The 17,535-nt window shown below is 48.5% G+C and overlaps 1 protein-coding gene across 3 annotated transcripts in view; it reads right to left on the reverse strand.

The window, feature by feature from the left end:
- Window positions 1-380: 380 nt before the first annotated feature.
- The window catches only part of PMP22 (peripheral myelin protein 22), a 34,319-nt gene continuing 17,164 nt past the window's right edge, over window positions 381-17,535 (reverse strand). For all 3 annotated transcript variants that reach the window (XM_008270703.4, XM_002718844.5, XM_070061410.1), the window contains exons 4-5: window positions 8,725-8,865; window positions 381-1,642 (exon numbers count right to left, since the gene is read on the reverse strand). In XM_008270703.4, coding sequence (XP_008268925.1) covers window positions 1,479-1,642; window positions 8,725-8,865 — 305 coding nt within the window. In that variant the 3' untranslated portion in view covers window positions 381-1,478. The remainder of the gene's footprint in view (window positions 1,643-8,724; window positions 8,866-17,535) is intronic.

Genomic DNA, 17,535 nt, shown 5'->3' on the forward strand with positions numbered 1-17,535 from the left:
GCAGGTGCCACCTCTTGTTTTACCTGAAAGCCTGGCCTCAAGCCTTTGTCATTCTGACCTTGCACCATATCCAGTCTCCAGGTCATGGTCAGAGCTGTCCGTGCCAACATCCCCAGGGCAGGGCGTGGGCGAGAAGCTGGAGCTAACAGAACACACTTGTCTTATCCAGCCTCTGTTTCAGCCACAGTCCCCAGCCAGCACCCACCTGCACGGAAGGCAAAGTGTGCTCCCCAGAACCTGTAAAGCAGCTAAGAATTAGGCCTGTTTGCACCACACTGCAGCCCACCAAAAATCCCCAGCTCCGCCCTGCCTCCCACACAAGCTCTTCCTCATCCTTAACCCCACATACCCGGGTCCCACAAAAAAACCAGCACGAGAGATCAGTGAGTTACTCTGATGTTTATTTTAATGCATCTTAGTCCACACAGTTGGTATAAAATCAGAAAAAGCAAAGCAAAATAATAATAATAATAATAAGGGTCTGGAGTCTTAGCATCGGAGGGCACCGTATTTACACGTACAGTTGGTGGCCGGTACAAGTCATTGCCAGACAGTCCTTGGAGGCACAGAACATTCTAGACCTGGCCAAGCCCCGGGGAACGCACCATCCCGGGGGAAGAAGGGAGGGGTCTAGATGCCAGTCCTGCAGCTCCGCCCGTAAGAGAAAAGTGCGAGTGATGAGAGCATTAGAATTTATTCATTATAGGAATAGCGGCAGCCTAGCTAGGTACAGAAGCGGTCTTAAACCATTTATATTACACGGAATTATTCAGGCCTCCTTTAGGGCGTAAAATTGTTAATTGAATTTCCAGTGAGTCGTTTAGAGGATTAGTGAGAATAAGGAATGGTAGATACATAGCACCATGTCATGGATTTCTTGTCACTGCCTGCTCACTGACATGGAGAGGACTCCACGCGCAAGGGCAGGTGTCCCAGGGGCCAGGGCGGCGTCTTCGCCACGGCTGCTGTTCAACGCGCAGGGACACCCATCATCAAGGGCTTTGGGGCCATTGTTTCGTTTCTTACTTTGGTTTTCTAGGAGGTGGAGTGGGAGGGAGGTATCTTCTTTCAGATGAAAGGGAGGGGACCAGATGATGTTCTACTTTCTTTGGGGGCAAAACAAAATTTAAAAAAAAAATCAAAAACAAAAGTACTGAGCTTGATTATACTGTTAGGATGTCAGGTTCCTTAGCTACTTCTTTAAGGTTCAACACGAGCCTGAATGTCAACAGAGAAGCCGAATACTACTATGTACATATATGTAAAAAGTGTTATAAATAGGTTTTATAAACCATAGATATTATATACATCTTCGATCGACAGCAACTGCTTTCTGTTTGGTTTGGATTCACTTGGGGCTGTTGGGGCTAGCGCTTTTAACTTTTTTCTTAGTTTCTGGTTTCTTTCCTCCCTTGCCTGGGTAAGCTCGGAGCCTCGGACGCACGCACACACGCGCGCGCGCACGGGGTCAGGGTGCCTCATTCGCGTTTCCGCAAGATCACGTAGACTACGCCGCTGAGGAGGGCCAGCGGGAAGGCCACCCAAGCCAGGATGTAGGCGAAGCCGTAGGAGTAGTCCGAGTTGAGATGCCACTCCGTGTGCCGCACCGTGTAGATGGCCGCCGCGCTCATCACGCACAGACCTGCCAAGGAAGGCACACGCTGCGTGACCGAGAGCTCACGGTAGGGGGCGCCCTCGCATGCACCCCAGACACCCCCAGCACTGCCTGGGGAAGCACAGTTCTACCTTGGGAGGCATCTGCTGTCAGGTGCAGAATGCAGAGGAAGCACCCAGAGGTGTGGGAGGATGGAAAAGAACCTACTGTCCACTGCCCACTTGGGCTGTCCTGGCCATTTCCGGCCAAGGGTCTCCAGCCCATTTCTCTCCAACTGTCCCCAGTTCCCAGGTCACACAAGGTGTGGGCAGTGAGTGAGTGAGCGTTCAGGTTACAGGATCAACCAGCCCATCTTGTTCCCGGTGTGGTTGGCCTTGGAGAGCCCTGGTAACCGGTGACCCACTCTACAAATGGGCAATGGCACAGTCCAAAATGATCGACAGGTGAAATGACCGTGATTGGATTTGTGCTGTGGGCCTGGTGCAGACAACAGGGGCCTCCAGTGCCCTCAGCAGGGCTGCCCTGTGGGAGGTGCAGCAACCAAAGCCCACAGGCACTGTTGGGCAGCAGCCAAAGGTGAGGACGGCGCAGGAGGAAGGGGTTGATTAGTGTGGGAGCAAAGCTGTTGAGGAAGGAGACTCTCGCCACCCAGCTCCATCCCACCTGGGGGCCCCCCGGGATTGGGCTTGAAGCTCGTCAGAGGCACAGGTAGATCTGGCCACCCTCCCTAAACACCAGTGATGTGAGAGGGAGAAGAAAAGCCTCCACCTTGAGCCCCAGGCAGCAGCCAACCCAGCAGCCCATGCCCATGTGACAGTCAGTGTGCCTTGTGGGGCGGGGGAGGAACGGGGATTGGTGATGTCAGAAGCCCAGTGAGGAGTCGCACAAAGCCCAGTCTGTTCCCTCCTGAAAACAGGGTCTTTGAGAAGCTGTGAGTGACTCTATTATGAATCCAGCACACCGCGTAGGATTCATGTGGTTCCAACGCGCCCCACGGCCAGGACCACCTACATCTAACCTCACTGCTATTTGGGCTATTTCTCAGGACACTGCAACTTTGTTTGAACAAAATGCAGAAGTGGAACTGTGTCCACTGATAAGACTGGCCTGAGGCAGCCCGGAGGAGAAAATGCCCACTTAGGGGGGCCACTGGCGAGAAGGCCACACCGTGGTCTTGGAACAACAGGGGTATGGGGAGCAGGACCTGCTACCTACAGGAAGTCCAGGAGACAGTCTATGTCACAAGCATGCACTTCTGATTTCCTGGAACACGCTTTCCTTGCCTTTGGAGTTTCTCAGTATCTCTTGCCTCTCTCCAACAGGCTCATTCTTGTCTTGAAGAAATATCAGAGGGGACGAAGTTGTGGGAATTGTGATGCCAGCATCCCCAATCAGAGCACAGGTTCGAGTCCTGGCTGCTCCACTTTCGATCAAGCTCCCTGCTAATGCACCTGGGAAGGCAGTGGATAATAGCTCAAATAGTGCATCACCGCCACCCATGGGGGAGACCAGGATGGAGTTCCTGGCTGCTGACATTCAGACTGGCCCAGACTGTTGCAGCCATTTGGGAATTGAATCAGCAAATAAAGAGAGAAAAATATTTTCCATCTGCTAGTTCATTCCCCAAGAGGCCACAACAGCCAGAACTGAGCCAGGCCAAAGCCAGGAGCCAGGAGCTTCATCCCAGTCTCCCATGTGGGTGGCAGGTGTCTAAGCACTTGGACCATTCTCCGCTGCTTTCCCAGGCCATTAGCAGGGAGCTGCATCGGAAGTGGAGCAGCCGGGACACAAACTGGTGCCCATATGAGATGCTGGCACCGCAGGCAGCAACTATATCCACCACAATGCCAGCTCCGGAAAAAAATTTTAGAGCCTGACCCACAACAGAAAAAAAAAAAAAAGGAAGCTCAGCCATGGAAGACAGCCAGGTGTGACAGAAGGCTTACAAGACAAAACAATGCTTATCGTGTGTGTAAAGCTCCCGAGGGGCGGTGTCTGACCAGTGCCAGTGTGAAAGTGCCCTGGCGGCCACGTGGAAAGCAGCTGTGCCCTGATGTCATGGGCAGAGAGAAAGCATCGGGTTCTGTGCTTGGCCCCGAGGGGCCAGGAGCGGCAGGATACACAAGCGCAGTGACTAACCAGACGGCCGCACCTGCACAGCTTTCATCCTCACAGACTCCCCCAAACGAAGGAACCCGAGCTTAACTGCCATCAGCAATAAGTTTAGATGCCCACGAATTCAGAGGAAAACACCTGCTTTCTCTATTGGGAGTCTGATGTTTCAAGGAAGATGTGAGTGGTAGTATTAAAAAGTTGCCTGTACACCCGGAAATATAGAAAAGAAAAGCTCTTTGGCTAAGGGCCATCTGTCTGAACCTTGAGAATCCCTTATCCAACATTCTTGGGACCAGAGGTGTTTCAGATGTCAGATGTCTTCAGATCTTGGACTATTTGCACATAGAGAATGAGCGATCTTGGGGAGATGACTTGAATCCCATCACAAAACTCATTTCTGTTGCAAACACATAATTTTATGGATATTTTTTAATAATTGTGTGCATCAAACATGGGATCACAGTATGGAATTTTCCATTTGTGGCATCAGGTTGGTGCTCGAGAAGTTTTGAATTTGGAAACATCTGAACGTTTTGGATGAGGGATGCTCACCCTGCCATCCCCCAAAGTCAAACATTTCTCCTGGAGGACTGTGCCTTGCCTTCTCAGCACCTACTAGGTGGAGACGCATCACAATCTCTATGGGTAAACGAGGTCCCAGCACACAGACAGGTGTTCTGCGCCCCCACAGACGAGCAAGCTGAGGGTTGGCAGGGACCGGGACCCCCTGGGAGGGGCCTCGGCCTGGCAGCAAAGGTCAGCTTTAAATGGAAAAGCATGGATCTTACACAGACAACATCAAGGTGCTGAGCGTTCAAGTGCAAGACTGCACACCTGTCTCAGGGTGGTTAGCTCTGCCACCTACCCCTACCAGTTCTCCCCATGGTCCTTTGGGTTAGAAGGTCTGAAGTGCCATTAATACAGAGGGCAATCACCGATGAGCCATCACCCAGAACCTTCGGGTGGGGGCGATCACAGGTCAAGGCCAGCAAACAAGGAAGTCTTGACACTTCTTTATCATCCCCATTGCCCTTGGTGCAATGAGCGCCTACTGCCTACAGGCTCTGCTCTCCCCGGCTGAGTAGAGGCAGCAAAGTAAATGAGACACAGCTCCTATGTTCAAGGAGTTACCTGTCCAGAAGACACCCCTGGACACTTTGAACACAGTGTGATGGAATTCAATAAGGGAGGAGAAACACAGCAGATGCCCTGAGGTCATAGATGGGCACTGGGTCCAAACTGGAAAAGCCTTCATGGAACACAGGGGCTTGAGCTGAGACTACAGGATGTGTAAGAGGTAGGAGGTGAGCAGAGGTGAGGATTCCAGGTGGATGGAAGAGCAGATGTGAGGTGAGAGAGGCCAAGAGCTCTTGGTAGATAGGGGGTCACAGCTGGAACCCCTGAGCCAGGCTCTCTGCCCAAGAGGCCAGGCAGCTCACTAAGGGCCAGGAAGGGGGAGCTTGAAGATACATTTGAAGGGCAGCGTCTGAGAAGAGAATCGTCATCAGCGGCAGGTTCTGGAAAGATCGACCTGACTGCCAGTGTAGGAAGCAGATTTGGGAGCTGGGACAAGGCAAGTGACCCAAAGATGAGGAGGAGACTTGCACACAGCTGCCATGCTGTGGGTAAAGGTGGGGGAGAAGAGACAGGTAGACACCTGTGGAGGGCACCACACAGCAGCAAGACTCAGGAGGAGCCAGGGGCTCGGGTGAGGGTGGGACGAGGGCAGAGCGTCACCACTGCAGTGGGTGACTGGGAACAGGGATGCCTTGGCAGGCAAGGGGATCAAACTTCAAGGACTAAGTGGCCAACACCAAAGAATGCAGGCAAAAAGAGGGAGTGGTTCCGGCTAATTGAAGACTTCCCACTGCACCTTGCACAAGCACTTTGATTTCAGAGCCCAAGGTGGAAGCCAGAGTGCAAGTGGCTGGAGACCCCAGGATGGCCGGGTGGCGGAAGATGCAGCCAAGCGCTGCTTTGATGGCTGGGCCCCACCTCCTCTTCAGGGCAATGAGGGGGTAGGGTGGGAGGAAGCTGGGAGGCCGTGACTGTGCTTCCAGCCTGGTTTCCATTTCCAGCATCCAAATGACCATCGCTGTCTATAAGGCTACCATGGCATCACTGGGTGCCGATGTGGGCAAGAGCAGAGAGAGACACTCAGAACCCCGGGTTCCTTACGAGAGTTTCTAAGGGAGCTACTTGATTTCAGGTGTCTTTGAATCGCTCCCAACAAGGAGGGCTGCTGTGTTTGCCTTCACTTCCTGCCAAACTCTTTTATTCTAATTGCCCATATTGATTTATGTACAACACATAAACAAAGAAGTGGGATGCACTCGGGAGTGTCCTTCGATCCTCTTTCCTGTAAGGAGCGAATACACCAAGATCTGCAAAGTCTTTCTTTCCAGGTCTGTATCTGTAAGAAATTCTTGATGTATCCCCATCTTGCCCAACACAACCCGACAGAGTGGAGGCAAGGATGACCATAGACGGTGATGGGTTCTGACAATAAGAAGGGCTCCAAAATCCAGAGTCAGTTTGTTCTTTCCCCAGAAGAGGGCCTGGAAGAATCTAGAGCCCATGAAGGGGACCCAGCTTGTCTATGGAGGCATAGCCTGGAGGATCTCACAGTGGGCTGAGGCGCCAGGGAACTGGCTGCACCAGTGGTTCCCAGTCCGAGATGTACAGCAGAGTTACTGAGGGATGTGCAGGAAATGCTCTGCGGATGAGGGCTGGGCAGCACTGTTTTTTTCTTGAAAGCCCTCCAGCTGGGTTTTCCAGTGCAGAGTTAGAGTTCAGGAAGTGGCTAACCTAACACATAGGTAATCGAGGAGAGAGGATTCTGAAATGGGAAGCCTGTGGCTTTTCACAAACTGGAGAGAGGATGACGTGGTAAACCAGGGATTCCTCTGACTGTACAGAGAGCTGTCCGGTCGAGAGAGGCAGAGGAGACAGCTCCTAAGCCTAAACTCAGCCCCTAGAGCCCAAGGTACCTCTCATCTGCTTTGGCTGCAAGCTCCTGGGTGTGAGCTATAAAGACCACAACCGGACCCTCCAGAGGGACCCTGTGCAGAGATAACCCAGCATGTGACAGCCACTCATGAGACTCAGTAGAGATTCCAGTGGTTTCCACTAAAAAGGCTTCAGTGCTTTGAAGAGATATTTGCCCTGCAGGCAGCCAGCTACTAGCGACCGTGCCTTCCTGGTAGGTGCCACCTTGGACATGGCATCCCACGACTGGATACTGCTTTCCTCTTGTCTCTCTCTTCCTTCCTTCCTTCTCTCTAGTTGTGTTTGCTGATTGGTTTAGCTCTTCTGTCTTCTTCCTTGATGTTAATCTTCCTGGGTTTCCCATAGTTCTCATCTCCCTAGTCAACTGTTTCTTAGCTGGCCATGAGTTGGGACACACCATGACCAAGTTGCTTTGGAATTGTCACAGACAGAAGGAATCAGAAACCTCAAGTGGAATCCCTACCCCTCTCGGCTCTCAGCTTGTGTGGAAAAGACCCTATGGCCAGCAGATGCGATATTCTAGCTATCCGAGGCCACCCAGGCAATCAGCTTCCAGATCACCAGGACTGGAGTTTTAACCACCGAAAGCTGTACAGTCTAGGACTTACAAATGCCATTTGTTATTTTAGCTTAATTTGAGAATGCGTCCTATTCAAATGCAGACCACAAGCTGATCACTGAAAAACTGGGTCTTGTGAAAGACATGGAGCTAGATTTGAAGGGGATAAGCAAGACAAAGAAAGAGCAAACCATGGGCTTTTAGATTCAGGGGTTCCTCGGGCAGAGTTCTAAAATGCTGGTATTGAGTTCAGAGGAGAAGCCAAAGAGCAAGGCAAGTGTGGATTCATAAACACTCTTGGGGGAGACCAGCTCAGTCCCCAGGGGTGTTTGGCTGCAATGACCACTTGTGTGATCTTTTGGCTCTTAGCTCTGGACTTTGCTAAAAGGACATGGTTACAGAATTTAAACTTGAACTCTCTCAGTTGGAGGAGCTACCTATTTTGGGAAGCCCCTTTATGTAACTTCATCCTCCTCAGGCCGAGATTTTGTTTGGCAAGTTCTAGTTCAGATGTACTTGGGCACATGTGGAGGTTCTGATCCACAAACTCGGACCACCAATAGAATCCCACACTACTTCTGCCCCTTACTTCTCACCAATGCCCTGCAGAATTAGACAGTTGGAAGTCAACAGACAGAAGGACCAGAGCCAACAAAGCAATATGTTAGCCAGAATCCAGAGGCGAGGTTGAAAGATGTCACCCTCTGTGATGGAAGCTTCTAGAATTCTGCACACCGGGCCTTTGAATAACCAGTCTAATGAGGAAACGTGAGGACATATTAGGGAGGAGATCAAGGGAGCCTCTCATAGGTTTTCATGAGCTGTCATGGTCCCCCTCTTTGGAAATGATGGCATTACACAAGGGTGCCAGAACGAGGAGGCAGTAAATCAAAGCCAGTGGACTCCAGGACCTGGACAGGAGGAGGGTAAGAGCTGTCGGTGTGGCTTCACCACCACTCACAGGAGGAAGACACACACTGGGCTGTGAGCCTGCCAGCCACTGGCACAGCAGGGCCAGCTTCTCACCTGGAGCAGAGATGTCTCTTGGGAGGGGTAACGGAATCTACAAGGAGCCAGCCCTCAAGACCTGCCTGTTCTCTGACATCCTCAGTGTTGTGCTCCAATTCTGTGTCTACACTGCAGCTCCATTCTTAATGATCCATCTGGCTAGGGTGGGTGGGAAGCTTCCCTGCAGAGAATCTCTTTCCTGTGCACTTATTCCATGCAGACGTGGAGTGCCCCCAGGGTCTAGGTCATGGGCACACACACACACACACACCCAGACCTACACTTTATGCAAGGCATCCACCAGGCAGATTCCCAGCGTCAGTCTTTCTGGGGCCACAGTCTTCTGTTAAAGCAATCCCTTCGCAGTCGCCATGGATCGGCCCGGCGTCCCTGGGAGCCTCGCCATCCCCCAACTTACCAGCCAGGATCTGGAAGACTCCTGTGATGTAAAAGCGGCCGCCCTTGGTGAGGGTGAAGAGCTGGCAGAAGAACAGGAACAGGGAGAGGACGCTGAAGATGATGGACAGGATCATGGTGGCCTGGACCGACTGCAGCCACTCTGCAGGGAGAGACACTTGGTTAGGAAAGTGCACCCTGGTCTGGAGGGCTCAGCCACAAGGCTGACAGCTTCTTTTCCTAGCAGAGCTCACCCAGTTCATTTGCACACCCTAAAAAGCCACTCTTTATTTAACACTTCCTTTTGGAAGGCAAAAAAAAATAAATATCTATATAATACACATTTAACTGTGGACATTTTAGGGAAAGGCGCTAAGAAAACACCTATGATTCCACCACTAAGAGTTAACTTGAGGGGCCAGCATTGTGGCCTAGCAGGTAAAGCCGCTGCCTGCAGTGCCGGCATCCCATATGGACGCCAGTTCGAGTCCTGGCTGCTCCACTTCCGATGCAGCTCTCTGTTATGGCCTGGGAAAGCAGTAGAAGATGGCCCAAGTCCTTGGGCCCCTGCACCCATATGGGAGACCCAGAAGAAGTTCCTGGCTCCTGGTTTTGGATCGGCATGACTCCAGCCATTGTGGTCATCGTGGGAGTGATCCATCAGATGGAAGACCCTCTCTCTTGTCTATAACTTTACCTCTCAAATAAATAAATAAAATCTTTTTTAAAAAAGCATTAAACTCAAGTTCATATATTGGCTTCCCTTCCCAAATGTGTTACATACATACACGGACGATCCCTGACTTACAATGATGGGGTGTAGGATTTTTTTTTTTTTTTTGACTCTACAATGGTATGAATGCAATCTACATGCAATAGGAACTGTAATTAAAAATTTGAATTTTGATCATTTCTTGGGCTGGCGCTTATGTGGGCTGATTTTCTCTGGGCAGCAGCAGTGAGCACAGCCCCCAGTCGGGCCCACAGCCATGAGGGGCACAACCCACACTCCAGGGTGCGTTGCTGAGCTGGGAGATGCAGCAGGTTAGATGGATCAGTGCCTTTTCCACATATGACATTTTCAATTTACATTGGGTTTAGCAAGATGGAACCCTACAATAAGTCAAGATCTATATGTGTTAATAAGCTTGAGCCCACCCATTGCCTTTCTCTTTTGTGCCCTCAGGGTGTCTCAAAGGGCTTACGGAACCCCTGTATTCCAAAAAGAAAAGTTTAAAACCACCATTCAAAATATCATCACCCCCACTCCGCAAGGAGAGGCAGAGATCCTGGGGAGTCCAAACTGGCTTTGCAGAAAGCTGGAAGGAAACACGCATGGCAACATGGGTGCTCTCTGCAGGTGTGGAAACCCACTGGTTCCGCCAAGCTGTGTCTCTGTCTCACGGAGTCCTACTCCTGGCCATCGTCCCCAGCTCACAGCAGTGTGTGCTCAGTCATATCTCTGTTAATCATCTTAGACAAACCCTGCCATCTTTCAATTGAAATTCAGGCAAGGAAGGAAGCAGCCCTGTAGCATCTCCAGTTCGGCTTCTGCTACAAATAGACCTGGGCACCTTCACCACCATCTGAACTACTAAAAACCCACCCCAGTGTGATGGTTTTAAAAAGCACACATCGGGGCTTGGCACACTATTCAAGGCTGTGCAATCTGGATGGTTTACAATGAATAGCTGATGAAGACAAACCTCTATAGAGTCGCGAGCAGCTCACAGCAGAATGTTTAGGGTGCTGAGTAGGGTAACTGTTCTTTGCCTTTCATACAAGATTTTTCCAGACAGAGACTGGAAGCACTTGCAAGTTGGAAGAAACCTGAGAAATCCACTAATACAGCTCCCCTGCACTGAAAGAGATTTCCAGAGAAGTCTGGAGAAGCCCAAGCGGCACAGGCTAACCCCTGATTCCAGCCCCGTTCTCTTTCCACTATAACACCATATACGTTTCTTTAATTGTTTTTCAGCTTCTTTGTCAATTTAAGTAGGAAACGGATGCTTCATAGGCTGTGAGCCATCCTGATTGCATTTTCAGAGATGCTGAATTGAATCTCTTTGTCTGCACTTAGCACGGGTTGGGGGGTTCCTCCAGAGGAGCACTGTGCAATAATGCTATGCTGACATAATATAATTTTTTTAAACTAATTATCTAGCACTCTGGTAGATGCAGCTGAAGACACAAGGAAACCTGAGACCCAAATATGAAACTAGAGCAAGCAGCGTGCTTCACCTTGGCCGAGAAACGCCCTCAACATGCACTCCAGCGAGAGGCCCGGCTGCCGGAGGTGATACCCTGGGTTTCCTTCGCCAACCCTGAGATCTTTGCCCTCACCTTCATGCCCACTATCTCTAGTAGCAGGAACCACTATTCAACATCACAGGTGGAGAAAACTTCAAATTTTTGTTACCTAAATCGTGCCTGAAACTTGTCTTATCAATCATGTGAACTCTAGTCCCAACCCAATTACAACAGAGTTATAACAGAGTTATTGTGCCATAAATAGTTTCTCAGATCAGATCGAGACATACAAGAGATGCTCCTAAAACAGAAGGCAATAGGGGCCCAACAAAGTTTTCATCCAGGGAGCGCTGGGTGAGCCCCAGCTGTTTTGAGCTAAATCCTCTGATTGGCTCTAGGGAAGATGAAGGTGAAGGTTTCCAACCCTAAACGCCATAACTAAGACACACACATGAAGACAGTGCGTCCTCAGGGGCTGATGCTGTGGTGCAGCAGGTTAAGCCGTCACCTGCAGTGTCGACATCACGTATGGGTGCTGGTTCGAGTCCCGGCTGCTCCACTTCCAATCCAGCGCCCTGCTAATGCACCTAGGAAAACAGTGGAGGATGGCCCAAGTGCTTGGGCCCCTGCACTCATGTGGATGACCCCGATGAAGCTCCTGGCTCCTGGCTATGGTCTGGCCCGGCCCTGGCTGTTTAGCCATTTGGAGAGTGAACCAGCAGGTGGATGATCTCTCTCTCTCTCTTTTTTTTCTCTCTCTCTCTAACTCTGCTTTTCACATAAATAAATAAATATCTTTTAAAAAAAGAAGTGCATCCAGCTATGTACTGTTAATCACAATGCTGATTGACAAGTCATTCACTATAACACTCAGAGTTTTACTTGGATTAAATCATCCTAGCTTTATTTTGATAAAAGAGATTGACCTAAAACAAATAGCATTGAAAACAAAAAGACTAAGAAAAACCTGCAGGCAAATAATCACAAAGAGAAAGCAGTTAAAGTAATGGTGGCATCCAAAGAAACAATTTAAGTTAAAAGGATGCAAGTAGCCAAAGAGGGAAATTTCACAGAGGAAAAACTTGGTTTGTTGACGTTTACTTCCAGTCCACTTGATCTATGACTGAAGAATCAAGGAATGACAGTCATAAACCTTTATGCAAATAATAACATGGCCCAGAAAAAAGTATGAAGCAAAAAACAGTCAAAATAGGAGAGGAAATGGGCAAAGTCCCAATTATCAGATAAACTTTAGCTTCCTTCTCCAAATAGATAAATCAGGAAGAATATAGGTTATTTACAGAAGAGGGTTAGCAAATTAGTCTAATATATATATATACATATATATATGAAATTTGTGTCCAAATGACAAAGTCTACAAGTTATTTTCAATCATAAACAGGACAGTCTTACAAATCGACTATGTAGTAAACAACAACAACAAAATCCTCAACTCTTAAAGAAAGTAGAAATAAGCACAACATACAACTACAGACAAATGAATCAGAAGATAAAAGCACACTGGACTAAATAAATCCATCAGTTCAAAAACATTCCAAATAATCCCCTGGATAAAGAAAGGAAGATGAAAAGTAATAGTTTTTTCAACAAGGAATGATACTGAGGGTTCTGTGGTGAGCTGCAGTCAAAGCTGTTCTCAGAGAACAATGCATATCCCTACATGCATTTACTGGAAAAATGCCCAAAAAAGGATGAGCCAAACTTTCAACTCAAGAAGCTAGAAAAAAAATGAAATAAATACAAAACTAATGGACTCTTTAGATGAAAGCAGAGATCAGTCAAACAAAAAACTTTGATAAAATACTTTTAATAAAAATATCTGGCTCTTTGAGAGCAAAATCGATAATGTGAACGACTTTTATTAAACTACATCAAAGAAGCACTAAAGAAACAGAAACATAGCAAACTACTGGATAGAAATGTTCCAGATTGTGAAGATACAAAATAATCTACAAATTCAACCACCAAATGGAACTTGAGAAAATGACCCAAAAAGTCATCTAAAAGACTATAGGCAATAATAAGAAAAATTGTGAGCCAAGCACAATATGAGCAGATGAGAACAAAAACATGATAATACAATAAGAGCAAAAACATAACCAACAAAAAAACTTTACAAAACAGATAAAACCAGTGAGAGAAGATACCACCTACCAGATATCAAACACATATCTATGTCCTTTTTATAGTACCATATACCATGTATTACATTTATTCTATTTATTAAATATATAAATTATATATATATGTAATATGAACTTATAGAAATATATTTTATTTGTAGATATACACAGCTTATTTTTATAATACTAAGTTTTAGCAATACCAACAATGTGGTATTTGTCATAAAGGAAAAAAAATAGGACAGACTCAAGATTGGAAATTGACATAGAAATTAAGTATATAACACACATAGCATATAAACCTGTAGCGAAAAGATGTGCCAGATAAGTGGTGTTGGTTATTCAGGTGATAAAAAATAAAATCGGATCTCCAGCTCATATCATTCACAAAATTAAATTCCAGAAAAAAGAAAGAGCTGAATGTAAAATTAAAACCCATCCAGGGGCTGGCGCTGTGGTGCAGCAGGTTAAAGCCCTGGCCTGAAGTGCCGGCATCCCAGATGGGCGCCAGTTCGAGATCTGGCTGCTCCTCTTCCAATCCAGCTCTCTGCTATGGCCTGGGAAAGCAGTACAAGAAGGCCCATGTCCTGGGGCCCCTGCACCCACATGGGGGACCCGGAAGAAGCTCCAGGCTCCTGGCTTCTGATTGGCGCAGCTCCGGCCACTGCCGCCATCTGGGAAGTAAACCAGCAGATGGAAGACCTCTCTCTCTGTCTCTACCTCTCTCTGTAACTCTATTTTTCAAATAAATAAAATAAACCTTTAAAAAAAAACCCACCCAGATACATGATTCTCAAAGGAGAAATATGAACAGCCAATAAACATATTAAAAAGTGCTCATCCTCACTAGTAGCAAAGGAATGATAGTGACATCCATGAGGAATGAGACCCCAATTTTTACTCACCAAATTGTCAAAAGCATTTTCTTTTTAAATGCTTTTTAAATCCCTGATGGGCAGCTGTCTACAAGCGCACACTATCACGGGGTCAATAATAATGGCAACATAGTAATCCTTTGTGGCCAGCATTTGGGCCAAATGCAATTAGAATTGGCCATGCCTGTAACTTAACAACTCAACAATGTAACCACTCTAAGCTGAATAAATACTTGAACATATACCCAAAGAGAAACCAATCAGGATGTTCATTTCAGTAACATTTCCACAGAGGAAAACAAATTGGCATATACCTCTGCAATGGAGTAACCTGCAGCACTTAAAAAGGCGTGAGTTAGAAGGCGAATAGCTTTGGAAATAATTCCCAAGGCAATGAAAAAACAAGAGGCATGCATAGCTTGACGTCATTACGTAAACGTAATGACACACCTAGATAGGTGTGTACACACGGGTATGCACGCACATGTTCCTGGAGAAATCAGAGATGAACCGAACTGGGGCGTGCATTCTATTTAACAGTTAAGCTGCTAGTTGGGATGCTGCCTCCCATATCAGTGCCCAGGACTGAGCCCCGGCTCTGCTCCCATTCCCAGCTCCCTGCGAATGCACACCCTGGGAAGCCCCAGGTGATGGCTCAAGCGTGGGAAGCCTGTATTCAGTTTCTGGCTCCACACTTCAGCCAGGCACTGTGGCTATTCGGGGAGTGAACCTGCAGATGGGAACTCTCTCTGTTGCGTCTCTCAAATAAATCAGCAAAAGTTTTCTAGAGTAAAATTATTTTTTTAAAAAGACTACCTGTACTGAGCATGTACAGACTTTTGTTCCTCCTTGCGTTAACACTGTGTTAGCTATTATAAGTAATCTAGATATGATTTAAAGTCTCTGCAGAGCCGCTGGAACCAGGAATGACTGTATCTGGACTACTGAGATGATTAAAAATCTGTTGAAGAGCCGGCGCCGTGGCTCAATAGGCTAATCCTCCACCTTGCGGCGCCGGCAAACCGGGTTCTAGTCCCGGTTGGGGCGCCGGATTCTGTCCCGGTTGCCCCTCTTCCAGGCCAGCTCTCTGCTATGGCCAGGGAGTGCAGTGGAGGATGGCCCAGGTGCTTGGGCCCTGCACCCCATGGGAGACCAGGAAAAGCACCTGGCTCCTGGCTCCTGCCAGGATCAGCGCGGTGCGCCGGCTGCAGCGGCGGCCATTGGAGGGTGAACCAGCGGCAAAGGAAGACCTTTCTCTCTCTGTCTCTCTCTCTCACTGTCCACTCTGCCTGTCAAAAAAAAAAAAAAAAAAAAAAAAAAAAAAAATCTGTTGAAAAGATCGCTGGTAAGGAAAACGCTGCCGTCAACAACCAGTTCAGACTCAGGCTTCCAGAATGCAGAGACCTGTGGGGCTCCTGAGCAGGATGGGAGCCCTGTGTGCCAAAGAGAAAAGAGACGTTTCCAATGCCGCCAGCAGAAGTTAGCAGGTGAGAGAGAGAGAGAGAGAGAGCGCGCGCAGAGACCAGGAGGCAGCAGCCTCCAGCCCAGCCCCCAGCAGGCTGGCTGATAACTCAACAGCCCTCAGTATCCCCGACCACAGGGAGGTCCACCACACCCAGGGGAGAACCCCAAGCTCATTGGACATTGGTCCCCGGCCAGAATCAGTCATCAGAAGTGGCACAGTGGACAGATGGTGGGCAGACATGGACAGTCCACATCACACACTCCAGAAGTGACAGGTGACAAGGGGAGGATCCCAGGCCTGACCCTGCTGGCAGCTCGGTGCTACCGACAGAACAGCTGTCACCTGGCTTTGCCGCCTAACCGCCTGCTTATCAAAGCTTTGGCCTTGAATCCCACTTCTCTAACTTGCACTAACATCTTTCAAAGGGCCGTGGTGATGATCAGACTACAGGGATACTACAAAGGCTCTGGGAAGGGACAGAGTGCAAATAACCTCATTTAAAGGCCGAGGTTAGGACGGGCGTCGGGCACAATTAAGATGCCACTTAGAATGTCTGTGTCCCTTATCAGAGGGCCTGGGTTCGAGTCCTGCCTCTGCTCCTCATTCCAGCTCCCTGTTAATGCAGACCCTGGGGAGACAGCGGTGATAGCTCAAGTTATTTGGGTCCCTGCAAACCACGTGGGAGATTTAGATTGAATTCTGGGCTGGCTCCAGCCTTGTGTGTTGCAAGCATTTAGGGATTCAGCCAGTGCATAGAAAGTCTCTCTCTCTCTCTCTCTCTCTCTCTCTCTTTTAAATAAATGAAAAGTTTTTTTTTTTTTTAAGGGTGAGGTTGAGGATCAGGGTAAACAAACATTGACAGACTGTTAAAAGGGTACACCTGCCAGGGTGTCTCCATCTGAGCCACACCAAGCATGTTCTGATGGGGACCACATGGTGTCCACAGAAGCCAGATTACCAGGATCCTACTAAGCATTTGACCCAACTTTTCTATCTGCTCATATCCACTCTCCAGCACCGGGCAGTACAGATGTGCACACCTCGCTGACTGCGAACAGTCAGACAGCAAATGTCACAGGCTTTGCAGCCGACATGGTCTCCATAGCAACCACTCAACCCTGCCACTGTAGCACAGCCACGGTCAATATGTACATACGCGGTGTGGCCCAGTCAGCCAATGCCCATTTATCTAATAAAAACCTCCCTTTCAAAATCACAGGATGTTGTCGGTCGTCCTTGGCAATTTTTGTAACAGCAGAACAAGTCTGATGGGCACAAAACAATGATCAAAGCTGTAAGAAATATTGATGCCAAGGGAGAAGACTGCCCACAGCTGACCTGTCTGACATGGATCAAACCTAATATAAGGCCACCATCCCAAGTGGCGAACCAGGGGACGTCCCAGTGTGGCCATACTCTTTCCCCTTCCAAGTACAAGTGCGCCAGGATGAGCAAAGCCCCTTTCAAACTGGTAAACGTTTGTAGAATTCCCAATGGTGGCATTCCAATCTCTTTTAAACACAATCTCAATTAAGCACTCTTTATTTAAACCACTCTTGAAAGACCTGGCGTTCAAAGGAGAGGGACAGCTTTATGACATGGCCACGGCTTCCCCAGCAGAGAAGGGGAACCTTGAAGTTTGGGCTGCACATCAACCAGGGCTCACTTCAAGGTCAGATGCACACTGCAGGATCAGCTGAGCGATGAAGGAAGTGCAACTGCCCCCTCAGCTGTATTCTTAGCCCTGAGCCCACAGCACAGACAGAGAAGAGCCCAGAAAGGAAGAAGCACTGTTAAATATAACAGCTCATCTGTGGATCTGTAGCTTTCATCAGCAGCGTGGAGCCACCCGGCCCCCTCTGCACCTCTGCCTTGCCTCTGGCCATTCATAAAAGTTTCCTAACTTAACAGAGCGGCTTTTGTTGAAAGTCAAAGGAGGGACAGAAAGTTACAAGAGTCGGAAGATACACTGCAAAGGCCTGGAGAGAAAAGTCCAGGAGGAAGCAGACCATCAGAGGGATGAGTCACAAAGCCGAGAGCCAAGAAGCCCTCTCTGCACAAGGCTGGGCTGTCTTCCAGAACACATGACTCCCCGAGAC

This window comes from Oryctolagus cuniculus, chromosome 17 (assembly GCF_964237555.1).
Source record: "Oryctolagus cuniculus chromosome 17, mOryCun1.1, whole genome shotgun sequence".
In the NCBI taxonomy this organism is placed as follows: domain Eukaryota; kingdom Metazoa; phylum Chordata; class Mammalia; order Lagomorpha; family Leporidae; genus Oryctolagus; species Oryctolagus cuniculus.